This window comes from Sorghum bicolor, chromosome 1 (genome assembly GCF_000003195.3).
Source record: "Sorghum bicolor cultivar BTx623 chromosome 1, Sorghum_bicolor_NCBIv3, whole genome shotgun sequence".
NCBI classification, from domain to species: Eukaryota; Viridiplantae; Streptophyta; class Magnoliopsida; order Poales; family Poaceae; genus Sorghum; species Sorghum bicolor.
Genome location: NC_012870.2, coordinates 1,041,998 through 1,056,138, shown reverse-complemented (window position 1 = coordinate 1,056,138; position 14,141 = coordinate 1,041,998). Strand labels below are relative to the sequence as shown.

At 44.4% G+C, this 14,141-nt stretch overlaps 2 protein-coding genes across 3 annotated transcripts; one reads left to right on the top strand and one right to left on the bottom strand.

The window, feature by feature from the left end:
* On the top strand, positions 5,456-7,582 carry LOC8060873 (4-hydroxyphenylacetaldehyde oxime monooxygenase). The gene has a single exon (XM_002466052.2). The coding sequence runs from the start codon at positions 5,461-5,463 to the stop codon at positions 7,312-7,314; it is 1,854 nt and encodes a 617-aa protein (XP_002466097.1). The 5' UTR covers positions 5,456-5,460; the 3' UTR covers positions 7,315-7,582.
* LOC8061411 (oxidoreductase UcpA) lies at positions 9,027-14,141 on the bottom strand. Of its 2 annotated transcripts, XR_002451398.1 has the most exons (5): positions 14,002-14,141; positions 13,706-13,905; positions 10,615-10,844; positions 9,761-10,168; positions 9,529-9,668 (listed from the first exon to the last, which is right to left on the bottom strand). XR_002451398.1 is itself a non-coding variant. In XM_002463471.2 (4 exons), the coding sequence occupies exons 1-4, from the start codon at positions 14,094-14,096 to the stop codon at positions 9,390-9,392; spliced, it is 804 nt and encodes a 267-aa protein (XP_002463516.1). In that variant the 5' UTR covers positions 14,097-14,141; the 3' UTR covers positions 9,027-9,389. The 2 variants fall into 2 exon arrangements, 1 of the variants encoding a protein (XP_002463516.1); XM_002463471.2 differs by lacking the exon at positions 9,761-10,168 and having other exon boundaries at positions 9,027-9,668.

Genomic DNA, 14,141 nt, shown 5'->3' with positions numbered 1-14,141 from the left:
AGAAAAATCTAAAAAATTAAAAAACTAATTTTGTTCAACTCCACATATATAGATCCATGCAGTAAACAAAAAATATCATAAATTTTAGTATATTTTTTTGCTGGAGATGCTTACTATGCTTTTTAGTGTAAAATTAAAATTATAGTTATCTTGCTCCAATTATTATGAAAATTTTATGGTAGCCTATTTAATGTGATGCTTAATTTGTGGTTAAAGTTTCTTTTACCATTCTTGCATATCTTACTTATATTTACTAATTTACCTAGATTTATACTTGCTAAATAGTTTAAAATCAATTTAAGTATGTAAAAATAAAAAAAGATGCTTTCGCTACCTTTGCATAATGTGTTGTTATGTCATATGAACACTTCATAATCCTATGTGTTCATAATCTACATACATTTAACTGATATATCATATTTCATAGGAATCCTAATCTAAATAAAAAAATAAAGCTAGCAACAAACTTCTCATGTTTAATATAATACTAAGGTATATTAAGAGATAATATTAGAGTAAGGTAAGGTTTGCCTAATTTCTATTATTATTATTACATAAATATGTCTCCAAGCTACATATTATTGCAAATATTAACTATCTAATACCATAGATGTCATGGTTATCAATAAAACAAATTATAGACTTTAAATTTTATAAAAAATATAAATATAAATAGATATGTAATATTATGTCATCACCTTCTATGGTTAATCATAGAAGAGTAAAATCCTTTTCATACCATGCTCTTCAGCTTTCTGAAACTTTTTAGGCCTTGTTTAGATGCAAAAGGTTTTTGGATTTTGACATTGTAGCATTTTCGTTTTTATTTGATAAACATTGTCTAATTATAGAGTAACTAGGCTTAAAAGATTTCGTCTCGTGATTTACAGGTAAACTTATTTTTTTTATCTATATTTAATACTTCATGCATATGCCGCAAGATTCGATGTGACGGTGAATCTTGTAAAGTTTTGGGTTTTTTGGGTGTATCTAAACAAGACCTTATTAATCATGTCTTGAAAATGAAGCACTGTCGTTGTTAAAGGCAATTACTGTGCGTCAGTGTCTTCTTTTCCTTTTTTTTAAATTTGGCATAGCGCCGGCCCTTTCAGCCACCAATCACTGGTCCACCACTGCCTTATTATGTCCTGCTGCCACGATCTAATCGCCTCTGCGCCCCCACCAAATACAATCGCTGGTACCATGCGGTCATGCCCTGCTGCTGCCTGCAATCTGCATCGTCCACAGTCCGATCCTGCAGCCCAATTACTGCAGTTCGCTGTCCGATCCATCTCTGCAGCTCGATCAGAATTGATGAAGCTACCTATTAGAGTGTGAGAGCATATGCAAATTGCAATCGCGCCTGGTGCTGGATCTAGCTACCCGGCCGACCGGCCGGGCGGGCAGCAAGACGAGACCAACGTGACCACTGACCAGTGGGCAGTGGTGGAGATAAGAGGGGCCCGGCAGGGCCATGCCCCCTAGCATCACATAAAAGAAATTAAAGTTTACGGTACCTAAATGTATGTTCAAAAAAAATTATATATATGTAATTTGACAATGTTTACCTTATACAATGTGAAAAAGCGTTAAATTCACACTCCTCTGCAGACACAATCACTTACGCGCGTCTATAGTAGTATTATTATAGACGCACCTTCCTAACACGCGTCTATAGTAAGTCGCCGGCGAGGGTCGCCGATCCGACGAGGTCAACACGCGTCTGTAATAACTAATAAGCTATTAGTAAGAACTAAGAAGCATCTGTAGTACTACGTATTGGTATTATAGACACGTGTTGAAAGGCGCGTCTGTAACTAGATGACATACTACAGACATGTGTTGGTATTATATACGCATCTTGACAGGCGTGTTTGTAGCTATATGACATACTACAAACGTGTGTTTAAACAAGCGTCTATATTACTTCTTGAAGCCAAATTATGAATTTTCAAATAAGTACAACTTCAAGTTAGATTTTTTAATACTAAATAATCTCAACTCAAAAAGTCATAATTACAAAAGTTGTTGGACTTGTTAAGATCTACAACTTTTATGTTGCTCATTTTTTTATTTGACAAACTTCGGGCAATTCAAATTTTGAAATTTCAAAAAAATACATCTTCAAACCGGATTTTGAACCCCCAAATGTTTTCAACTGAAAATAATGAATACCAAAGTTGCAGAACTCATCATAGTCTACAACTTTTATATTGATCATCTTTTCATTTGATAAATTTTGGACAACTCAAATTCTGAATTTCAAATAACAATGACTTCAAACCAGATTATGAAGCACTAAATGATCTTAGCTGAAAAAGTCTGAATATAAAAGTTTTTCAACTTATGAATATCTATAACTTTTATTTAGGCTATTTCTTCATTTGACAAAGTGTTAGGACACATTATTCACAAAACTTACATCTTTTATGTAGTTTAAGAAACCATGTGAGAGATACATAAATTTTTTGAACATTGCTATTACCACTTTATTAGATGAATAAATGACCAAAATAAAAGTTGGAGACCTTGATGAGTTATTCAACTTTGGTATTTATCACTTTTTTAGCTAAAATCATTTAGGGTTTCAAAAATCTTGTTTGAAGTTATCTTTTTTACTAGGCTTGGATTAGTTCATTTAATTTAGCTGCTCTATACTATTTAGCTGATTAATTGTTTAGTCAATAAAAAGTGATGAGTTTATTTGCTTGGATATACAAGGGGCATTGTTTCAGTATGTTCTCAGCAAAATGCGGGTGCGTAAGGTGAGGCTCTATGCAACACATCTAAGGAATGCTAGAAAAAATGGCAGTACTACATTACGACTATGCCCAACTCGACATTAGGAGATATATCGGGCATGGCTTGATGGCCTAGTGATTAACGCAGCCAAAGAGATTAGAATGGAGGATCTATTAGTTCATCATGATGTTTTAGATTAAACTATATAATTAAATAAGCGCACAAGGATGCAGAATGTGCAGCTTCATCCAACTTTTGAAACTTGAGGAACCACTACAACACACAAAGAAGATGGATACATTGGGGGGGCTAAAATGAGAAACATCACATATGTAGGATGATTAGAGATGCGTGTATCCATCACATGTCTCTCTATAGTTTGCCAGATCCATGCAGCAACCATATCTGTCTCTGATGTGTGCGTATATCAGAGACTTGTCCATTTAGTAACCGTCTCTGAATATTTTAGAGACACGCACTTTCAAGTCCGTCTTTGTATAGTTCAGAGATGGACATATTTTTAGAGACTCGTGATTTTTTTGAAGAGTCCCCCGGATACTGAAGAAAGGTGAGGCGCCATGCGAGAACCAGCACTCGAACCATGGGCGGGCAGCCTGAGCCCCTGCTTTCTCAACTCACAAAATTTATCCCATGTCTTTTGTATGCTTCAGAGAATGGTAATTAATTAATGATGGTGAAAAATTTTTAACACCTCTCATTGGGGATTGTGTCAAGGACACATTCTCTCATGCCCTATCACTAGTACATCCTTAGGGCACTCACAATACAAGACTCTATCACAGAGTCCAAGACAATTAATTACATATTATTTATGGTATTTTGCTGATGTGGTAGCATATTTATGAAGAAAGAGGTAGAAAAAATAAGACTCCAAGTCTTATTTAGACTCTAAGTCCACATTGTTCGGGGTAATAAATAACTTTAGACTCCATGATAGAGTCTGCATTCTGAGTGCCCTTATATTAGAGATGTGTTATGTTAATACAAGTCTCTAACTAACCGCATGCCCTGCGCCTTGATTGCTCACTAGCTAGGTACCAAGGTTGATTGATCACCTGCCTGTCCAACGCCACTGCCCCACCGAGCCGGTCATTTCTTGTTCAGTTATTATCTCTGGTGTTGCATATCAGAGACGATTTCTTGTTCAATAACCATCACACTAATGTATATACATCATGAATCGTCACTAGTGTGTTAATTTTTCTGTCATAGCAGTGAATGCCTAGTGAGGTGACCTGCAGTTCAGTGTTCATGTAGTAGGATAAAATTGTGACATTCAGTTATGACATAAACCTAATTGTTGTTATGTTGTTCTGGGACTAGTAATTGAATACGCTGTTTTGTAACTGTAACACATACTCGGGTTGTAGGGCTGAACCTGAACTTGGTCATCAGGTTGCAACGGATACATGCATATATTGATTGTTTACATATACCTAACCTAATTTCAAATAGATTCATATTTTTGTTCACTTCTCGAGACCAATTTTTTCCTATGAGGGCTTATTCGGTTATAGCATGCATTTAGAGGCCAGTAACCAATCTGGTAGTGAAAGTTTATATAAGGGCCTGTTCGTTTGAGGCAGTTCAGGAATTGTTTCGGTTAATGGAAGCTTGTGTAAATTGACTAACGTATTCCCGTCGGAATCCTTCCAAACGAACGGGCCCTAAATTAGAATAACAATCTGGCCACAGGAATTCTTCCCGGAGCTCGATCGTTCCCGGTGAAATGAACGTGGCCTGAATGAGAACAACACTCCCGTCGACTCGAAACCCTCCGTCACGAGAGCCTCACCTTTCTTGGCATTCGTGCTAAACTGAGGCCTTGTTTAGTTCCGAAAAGATTTCGAATTTCGGTACTGTAGCACTTTCGTTTGTTTGTGATAAATATTATCCAATTATGGACTAACTAGGATCAAAAGATTCGTCTCGCGATTTCCAGCTAAACTATGTAATTAGTTTTTGATTTCGTCTATATTTAATGCTTCATGTATGTGCCGCAAGATTCGATGTAACGGGGAATCTTGAAAACTTTTTGCCTTTTGGGGTGAACTAAACAAGGCCTGAGAGGAAAACTTGACACACCGTTAGGGAGGCTAGTCCTGGACCCCAAAACACCTCCACCCACTCCTATGCCCTCATGACTGGGGTAGTGGTTCTGCAGGGGGGAAAAGTTGGCAGGGCCGAAGGCAAATGCCAACCTCATGTAAAAATATATAATTACTCATAAATATAATTCTATAAAATATATCTATTAGCTGACATTTATTTTATATAAAATAAATATTAATTTTTTGACAGGGTGTGTGTGTGTAAGGAGTCCTTTTCTTTCTTTATTTCTTTTTTTTATGAAACATGTACCCAAAATTTCAAACATGTGTCTAGAATCACAGGAAAACTACAAACAAAAATAGGAAAATTAGCTTGTTAGGAGCCCATCCAAGATTGTTGTAGACCCAATAAATTAGTAGTTCCTAACCACGGGTGGAGTGAAATCCAACAAAAAAAAATCAGTAAATAAAAGAATAATAAAAGCTTTTATTTATTGTTCAGGCCAGTTTCAACAATACCATTATAACCGTTACAGAGCCACAAGGTCGGGTCGTTTTCTGGTGCTTGTGGATTCAAGAGCTGAAGAAAAGCATCACCAGAAGTGACTATACGTGATGCATGCAGGATGCAGCAGCAGCAGCATGAATGGACTCGATCGGCAAATGCATGGATCCGCAACTACCACTTGAGATCAGTGTTCCGGGCGTTCCACGTGATCGTCGTCGCACCAACACCAACACCAATACCAACCCCAGAGGACGCGAGCCTGCAAGCTCCTATATTATGCCCACGAATCACACCCAGCAAAGCGAAGCGAAGCAAGCAGAGCTAGAAGCAGCTCACACTCCACACTCGTCTCGCCCGGCCATACCCCAAGGCAAGCAGGGGCACGGGCAATTAACAATGGCCACCACCGCCACCCCGCAGCTCCTCGGCGGCAGCGTGCCGCAGCAGTGGCAGACGTGCCTCCTGGTGCTCCTCCCTGTGCTGCTGGTGTCCTACTACCTCCTCACCAGCAGGAGCAGGAACAGGAGCAGGAGCGGCAAGCTGGGCGGGGCGCCGCGGCTGCCGCCGGGCCCTGCGCAGCTGCCGATCCTGGGCAACCTGCACCTGCTGGGCCCGCTGCCGCACAAGAACCTCCGCGAGCTGGCGCGGCGGTACGGCCCCGTGATGCAGCTCCGTCTAGGCACCGTGCCGACGGTGGTGGTGTCCAGCGCGGAGGCGGCGCGGGAGGTTCTCAAGGTGCACGACGTCGACTGCTGCAGCCGGCCGGCGTCGCCCGGTCCCAAGCGCCTCTCCTACGACCTCAAGAACGTCGGCTTCGCGCCCTACGGCGAGTACTGGCGCGAGATGCGCAAGCTCTTCGCGCTCGAGCTCCTCAGCATGCGCCGCGTCAAGGCCGCCTGCTACGCGCGCGAGCAGGAGATGGACAGGCTCGTCGCCGACCTCGACCGCGCCGCCGCGTCCAAGGCCTCCATCGTCCTCAACGACCACGTCTTCGCCCTCACCGACGGCATCATCGGCACCGTCGCGTTCGGCAACATCTACGCCTCCAAGCAGTTCGCGCACAAGGAGCGCTTCCAGCACGTGCTGGACGACGCCATGGACATGATGGCCAGCTTCTCCGCCGAGGACTTCTTCCCCAACGCCGCCGGCCGCCTCGCCGACCGCCTCTCGGGCTTCCTCGCCCGCCGCGAGCGCATCTTCAACGAGCTCGACGTCTTCTTCGAGAAGGTCATCGACCAGCACATGGACCCGGCGCGCCCCGTGCCGGACAACGGCGGCGACCTCGTCGACGTCCTCATCAACCTGTGCAAGGAGCACGACGGCACGCTCCGCTTCACCAGGGACCACGTCAAGGCCATCGTCCTCGACACCTTCATCGGCGCCATCGACACCAGCTCCGTCACCATCCTGTGGGCCATGTCGGAGCTGATGCGGAAGCCGCAGGTGCTGAGGAAGGCGCAGGCCGAGGTGCGGGCCGCCGTGGGCGACGACAAGCCGCGCGTCAACTCGGAAGACGCCGCCAAGATCCCGTACCTGAAGATGGTGGTCAAGGAGACGCTGCGGCTGCACCCGCCGGCGACGCTGCTGGTGCCCCGGGAGACGATGCGGGACACCACCATCTGCGGCTACGACGTGCCGGCCAACACGCGCGTCTTCGTCAACGCCTGGGCCATCGGCAGGGACCCGGCGAGCTGGCCGGCGCCCGACGAGTTCAACCCGGACCGCTTCGTGGGGAGCGACGTCGACTACTACGGCTCGCACTTCGAGCTCATACCGTTCGGGGCCGGCCGCCGGATCTGCCCGGGACTCACCATGGGCGAGACCAACGTCACCTTCACCCTCGCCAACCTGCTCTACTGCTACGACTGGGCGCTGCCGGGGGCCATGAAGCCGGAGGACGTCAGCATGGAGGAGACCGGAGCGCTCACGTTCCACCGGAAGACGCCGCTTGTGGTGGTGCCCACCAAATACAAGAACCGCCGCGCCGCCTAGTGAGCAGAGCCGAGCAGAGCAATGGTCGACGACGACGACGACGACGACGACTGAATAAGCGTGCCAAAGTTTAGTACTACGTACGTACGTACCTACTGCTACTACGTACAGCTAGCCAACAGTCAGAGTTGGACACTGTTGGAGCTATCATCCGGTCCTCTTCTTTTTGTGATACGTATTTGTTATGTGTTTTAGTGCCGCAAAGCACAAAATAAATAAAGCCCATCACAGTCGCGAGTTATATTATCCCTGATCGAATCCATTATCATGGCTCATACTAGTTCATATCTGAAATGCATCTATATATTATATATCTGCACATTGTTTGCTGAGATTGAAAATGCATGCATCTAGTTGCTGTCAGTTCTAATGAAATTGGCCACCAGTTAACTAAATTTTTATAGTTGTTACTTGTTAGGCCATCTGTTAACTGAAATTGGCCATCTATTAAATAGCAATCTGAAAACTGTCATTTTTCCTTCAGAACTGACAGAGTTAAACCAATTCAGAACTCATTACAGGAGCATACATTTTTCCACAGTTAAAACAACTGACAGAAAGCAACCAACTGACAGAACATTTTTCATTTGAAAACCGACAAAAAGCATCCAACAAAATTGCAGCAAGGATACTTGAATTGGACAAGGTACACTTGCTGAGGTGCAGCAAGAGATGTCTATCAGACTGATATGCAGAAATCACTCGCCTGCCCCAGTTATGTTGGCACCTTTGAAACAAGTGTTTCCTGTGGCAAGCGCCCCTTCTAAGTTGGCGTCTGATAAAATTCTGCAAAATGAAACGAGGCAACCAACCACGAGAGTGTTGAAATACAAATCACCATGCTGAAATCTATGGACAAATAGTTCAATCAGATGGGGAAACATGAAGGGACTTGTTTCATCATAAAAATGAACAAAGAGAGGAGCAGGAACAAAATGTGCCCAAATATAAATGCCCGATGTAATGATTTCATGTAAGGTATTTTGAATATAAACATTTACAACTCAGAATGCATATCCATTACAACTCAGCTCCCTCTTCCTCCCTCTTTGGCGACTCCCCACCTCCGAATCTACTGTCGTCCACCACTACCACGCTAACCTAGCTTGTCGGGCTATCACCATACGTTACGCCCCATCTTCCTCCCTCTTTGGTGACTCCCCACCTCCAAATCTACTGTCATCCACCACTAACACGCTAACATAGCTTTGTTGGGCGTCTTCCTCCCTTTTTGGCAACTCCCCACCTCTGAATTTACTGTCGTCCACCACTACCACGCTAACCTAGCTTTGTCGGGCTATCACCGTTACGCCCCGCCCGTCCCCTACCCAACCCAACGGCCTTCCTCTAGCACTCGGTCGACGGTGCCACGCCTCCTGCTGCCCCTGTGCCTGTCACCACCGCTGGTCGGGCCGTTCTCCCTAGTTTTTTTTTTTCTAAACCAACCGGAGTTGGAGAAGAAAGGGAACTCAACCCCAAACCTAACCAAGCTAACCACAAGGTGCAAGAAATCGAGTGTTGGATGCTCCAAAACAACTAAATGTTGTTTAGCATTTGTCTTTTATTACTTGTCAACCATTTTCAAATAGAATTTTGAAAACTAAAGCTCTCAAAAAACTCCTATTGAGACTGATCTAATGAACGACGAACGTAAATAGAATAAACAGAAAAAACATGTCAAAAATGGAATATGCGAGAAAGGGGGAAGGAGGTAGGCACCATCGGCTTCCATCAAACCAATCATCAGTTAAGATGTCTCAAAGGATTGTTACAAACAAAAAATAGTTGTAATGTATCTATGTTTCGGCGTTTAAGCTAGAGAGAGACAATGTAACATGGAAGAGCTGTTGATTCATACAATTCATGTACAATGCAGCAGCATCCTTAAATAAAAACCAACAGATCGATGGCCTACATATTTATAACTAAATAAATAGTCTAAAAATCAAACAACTTTAATTGGCGATCCAGACTCGCGAATACTAAAAGTGATCAGTAGGAGCCAGGCGCTAAGAACAGAGTTGCGATAAATGACCCACGATGAGCCCTGTTTTACCGCCATGTCCTTATTATCTCTACATGAACGAGCGCATGCGCGGCCGGACGATGGACTGAGCACCGTCCACGAATATGGTCGTGCCCGTCATGTACCGGGACTCGTCCCCGACCAGGTACAGCACCATGGACGCTAGGTCCTTCTCTGGATCCAGCCATCTCCGTAGGGGCATCACCACCGCCGTTGCCTTCTCAGCCTTCTCCTTACCCACAGAGACAGGGAACTTGTCCTGCAGATGCAGGCCGCGACAGGCTGCGTTAACCCTTATCTTGTGCTTGCCAAGCTCCATTGCAGACAGCTGAAAAAGGGGGCAAGATTCAGATTGACAAGAATTGGTTGTAGTTGTAGCAATCAAAAGACAAAACACCACTGAACAATACAGAGGCTAACCCTGGGAAAGACAGAGACAGTGATCCTCTATAATCAGTGGCTGTCTATGAAAGCTTTTCCTGAGCTGAACAATCAAAAGGGTACCATTGCATCATCCTAGAGTGGCTGTCTATGAAACTTTTCCTGAGCTGAACAATCAGGGGTACCATTCCATCATCCTTTCCACCTTGGCATATATGAACTTAGCAGTGTTTTCAGAAATTCAGAAACCCAGTGGATGCTGATTGTTGAAAGAGAGGCCCAAATGGTATGTGGGCTGCAGAATTCAGCAGCAGCTCCTTGAATTGATTGGTTATATAAACAGCCTGGGTTGTTTCAGCCTTTCAGGGTTTCAGCATTCTTACTTACTTTTGCTCCGCTGCTACTGTCTGAACATTCAGGGTTGTACATCTCAGGTGGTGGTGGTGTCTGAATTTCGTAGCCAATTGTTACCATGTTAGTGTGTCCATCTATTCGTTTATTATGTCATGTATGTACTTCAGTTGGTACTTTGGTCAGTTGCTCTAAACTGAATACAAGGAAAAATAGATATTCTGCATATCCCTGAAACAATCACCATTGAAGATGCTATTTTTCACGTGCATGTGTGGCATCTAGGAGTATTGAGAAATTAGTATGTCTGATTTGACAAATTGCATACCCACTGCCTCCTGTTTTTATGTGCAATTTAAAGGTGCAAAAACTCATAAACATATGAGAGTTGACTTGTCCAAACTTTGTTGATCATTTCGATGTGGAATTTTTTGCATTGCAACATGATCAGTTTCAGAAGTTTATTTGGACAGCACAGAAGCTGTCAACATAATAAGCATATAGAAAGGGCACGCGTCCAAGTAGTAGACAAGGATACTTACTCGGACCAATTGGTGAATAGCTCCTAAGCTTGTACCATATGCTGCAGCACCTGGATATAATCCTCTCTCAGCACCAATAATCTGAGTCAAGAACACAATAGATCCACCAGATTTTGTATCCTGGAACCGCTTTGCGATCGCCTTCATTAGAAACCAAGGTGTTACCACATTTACTTTGATGGTCTTCCTGTACTCATCTTCACTTATACTGAGACAATCTTGCACCTCCCCTGGTCACACAGTGACACAGACACACACAGTAATGGAACATTAAAAAAAAGAATCGGCTGAAGCAGGATGTAAATGTGGATAAAACTGGCATTTCGTTCTGGTGTTTTCAGTGTTAAGACTACATTCAAACTAGCGATACCCATAGTTCCGCTAGGCGGCGCCTAGGCGCGATTAGGCGCTGGGCGAGGGGTAACCACCTCGCCTAGGGGGGTAGGCGGCATCTAGGCGCTGGGCGGCGCCGAGGCGGTCGCAGAGCTGGGCGAGCCACGAAATTTCGCCCCCGCAGGCTGATGGCGCGGCGCGGAGGCGGACGACGCGGCCTTTCGCACGCGCGCGGATGGCTTCGGCCGTGGGAAATCACGCGAAATCCCCACCGCCTCCTCCGTCCTCCTGCTCCACCGCCGGCTGCTACCCCGCCCCAAGGTCAGTCCCCTCCCCTGCTCATCTTCTCTCCCCACGCCGGCAACTCCTCCCCTGCTCATTTCCCCTCCGCCGCCGGCAGCTCCTCCTCCCCTGCTCCACTTCCTCTCCCCTCCCCTGTTCCTACCAGCGCCTAGGGAAACGCCTAGAACACTTAGGCGCGATTACTCCTGCCTAGGCGCTAGGCGGAGGGTCACCGCCTAGAATCCGCCTAGCGCCTAGCTGAACTTTGGCGATACCACTAGAGCCTCTGCTTTATTTAGGATGCAACATCTCACATGCTGGACCAATGACAATTAAAACAAAAGGCACCATATCTGTAATATGGCACAAGTTATGTAACGGATCAATTCAATTATCAGGGTAATTCAGTTCAAGATATGTCTGAACCATGATATAATATGCAAATTCAGTTCACTGGACCCTGTATTTTCCCCACTCCCACAGTTTCCTACAGTCCTCTTTTTTTATTATTTTGCTAAAGGGTGCGCCCGGTTAAAAGCCATAGTAAAATTGAAAGCGTTAGTAATTGTATATACATGAATCGATTGCGATGTTCGGTTCATACGTGATCTTTGTTCTACTATGTCAGCCTCAACCCTTTACTTCACAACCTATGTGTATATATATATGTAGCTAGCAGCTTCAAAAATGCATGTGGCCATAGTACAGGGTGCTCAGGAAGCAATCTAAATGTTTCTCATAGTGTTTCTGTACCAAACATTAACTGCTACGCTCTTGCTTTGGTGCCTATATCCTGTAATCTGTATGCTCATAACAATTGTTGTTCCTTTCTTCAGTGTTGTCCTTGTCCCACACAACTGAGTACTCCATTTCAACTGATCTGCAGGTGCTCAGGTGGCTTACTAAACTACAGATTTCACAGATGGTCTCCAGCACTTTTTGCCCTGCGTACGTATGATCTTCTACCTGCCTCTATCATATACGCAGTACAAGAACAAAACCAGGGATTCTGTACTTCTGAATAGACAAAACAATTTTTAAATCATCCTGTTATTATGGAACTAAAAATGCAACATATTTCATTGCACTATTGACCCATCATAGTAAATATAGTTCATCAGAGTTCGCATGCCTTCATTTTAAAATTTCATTTACAGCGCTTCATATATATAATTTCCCACTTACTACATATGTGTCTCTGAAATTTCACTACACAACTACCTTTCTTCACCATGCTGCATTGCGACTTTTTTTTAGAAAAAAAATGTGATTACTCAGGCGACATGCTTCTTTTGGTTAATTGCTTCCGCATGACCTACTTAGGCTAAATAATGGATACTGCACTAAGCATGCTAATATATGACTGGGTTGTGTAGGATCCAGATGACCAAAACATTCTTTGAACCACAAATACAGGGTACACAATAACAGCTGAACATGCTGACTACAGAGGTCATGCTTAAGCAGAATATTGAATTGCTTCAGAAGTCATGCAAACTACAGAGGTCATGCTAACTACAGCTGCATTGGGTCATACCTTTCTAAATTTTGTATGGATTTCTGTGGGATGTCGATGCTTAGCAAAATTGCCACTCAAGGGATTGGCTTCATGCTAACAGTTTGCAAATCCTGAACTTCCTTAGGTTCCTCACTTGGACGTCGTAAAATTTTAGCTACAATTACATTCTCCCTGTTGTATTGACATTATACATTGTCTCCACAGGCGTCATACACGACTCGCTCAGAAATACATGGTCCCGCTCAAGCAGGGAAAATGCCATAGAAAGGATTAGGACATTAGGCCTCCTTAATGTACAATTTAAAATCACTAAAGCATTTGATGTAGATATATTTTTCGTGCAAAGATCAACGCTATATGTACCGAACTTTTGTTCCACTATGTACACCCACAACCAGCACTAAATGGTTGTTTCTTTTACCTTTTGGAGAATGAATCATCTCATATCTTGCAATCCCTATACTATGCTAACATTATCCTATAAAGTGCTCAAATCACAACCCATCTCTAACTAATTCTACTAATCTTTTTGTTCCATGTATGATCATATAATGTGCTATAATTCTGCCTTCCTGCCCCGTGTGAAGCACGGGGAGTACCTGCTAGTATTATTAGAATGTGTACTAAATTATAATATGGATTATACCAAATTGTATAAAAAGAATATATAATGGCATACCCTGAGTGAAACTCCTAGGTCCGTCACTGACTCCCAGTGTCCTACAGTCCTCCTTTTTATTATTATTATTATTATTTTTAATTTGCTAAAGGGCGCGCCCAGTTAAAAGCCATAGTAAAATTGAAAGCGTTAGAAATTCAATCCACAGTCCACGAGCATCCCCGTTCACGATTTTTACTGTGGCATAAGCAATGAGCTCAAGGATAAAGAAGCAAAGGCAAACCAACGGCCAATACGGTGTCAGGCGAGTACGTTTGAACTATGCGAATAGTTCATACCCTCGTAGGAGTAGCAGTTGACGAAGGCATCCAATCCAGCGAAGCAGCGCCAGGCCCGATCCACCGCCGCGTCAGCCGCCGCCTCACCGCACGCTTCCAAGTCCAGCCCCACCAATTCGACGCCTCCGCCTCCGTCCCCACAGCGCCGCGCCTCCTCCGCCGTCGCAGCCAGAGCGCCCTCGTCGCCCAATAAGACCAACCTACAAGCGGAATCAGAACCGAGCAATGAGGGGGAAAGTGGGGATCGGATCGAGCATGCGACGACGAGCGCGGGGACGCGGAGTTGTCGTAGCTACCTGCAGCCGTGCTTGGCGAGGGTAGAGGCGATCCCCCGCGAGACGGCGTCGCCGGCGGCGGTGAGCAGCACACGCTTCGCGTAGGCGTCCCCCATCCCCTGGACCACGCGATTCACGCACGCGGCGGAGGCAGATTTTAT

Bases quoted from the DNA above. Each gene is read 5' to 3' on its own strand.
- LOC8060873 (XM_002466052.2), top strand. From the start codon at position 5,461: ATGGACTCGATCGGCAAATGCATGGATCCGCAACTACCACTTGAGATC.
- LOC8061411 (XM_002463471.2), bottom strand. From the start codon at position 14,096: ATGGGGGACGCCTACGCGAAGCGTGTGCTGCTCACCGCCGCCGGCGAC. The intron at 13,906-14,001 runs GTAGCTACGACA...TTCCGCTTGTAG, and splicing joins CTCGCCAAGCACGGCTGCAG to GTTGGTCTTATTGGGCGACG. The intron at 10,845-13,705 runs GTATGAACTATT...CTGTGTGACCAG, and splicing joins CAACTGCTACTCCTACGAGG to GGGAGGTGCAAGATTGTCTC.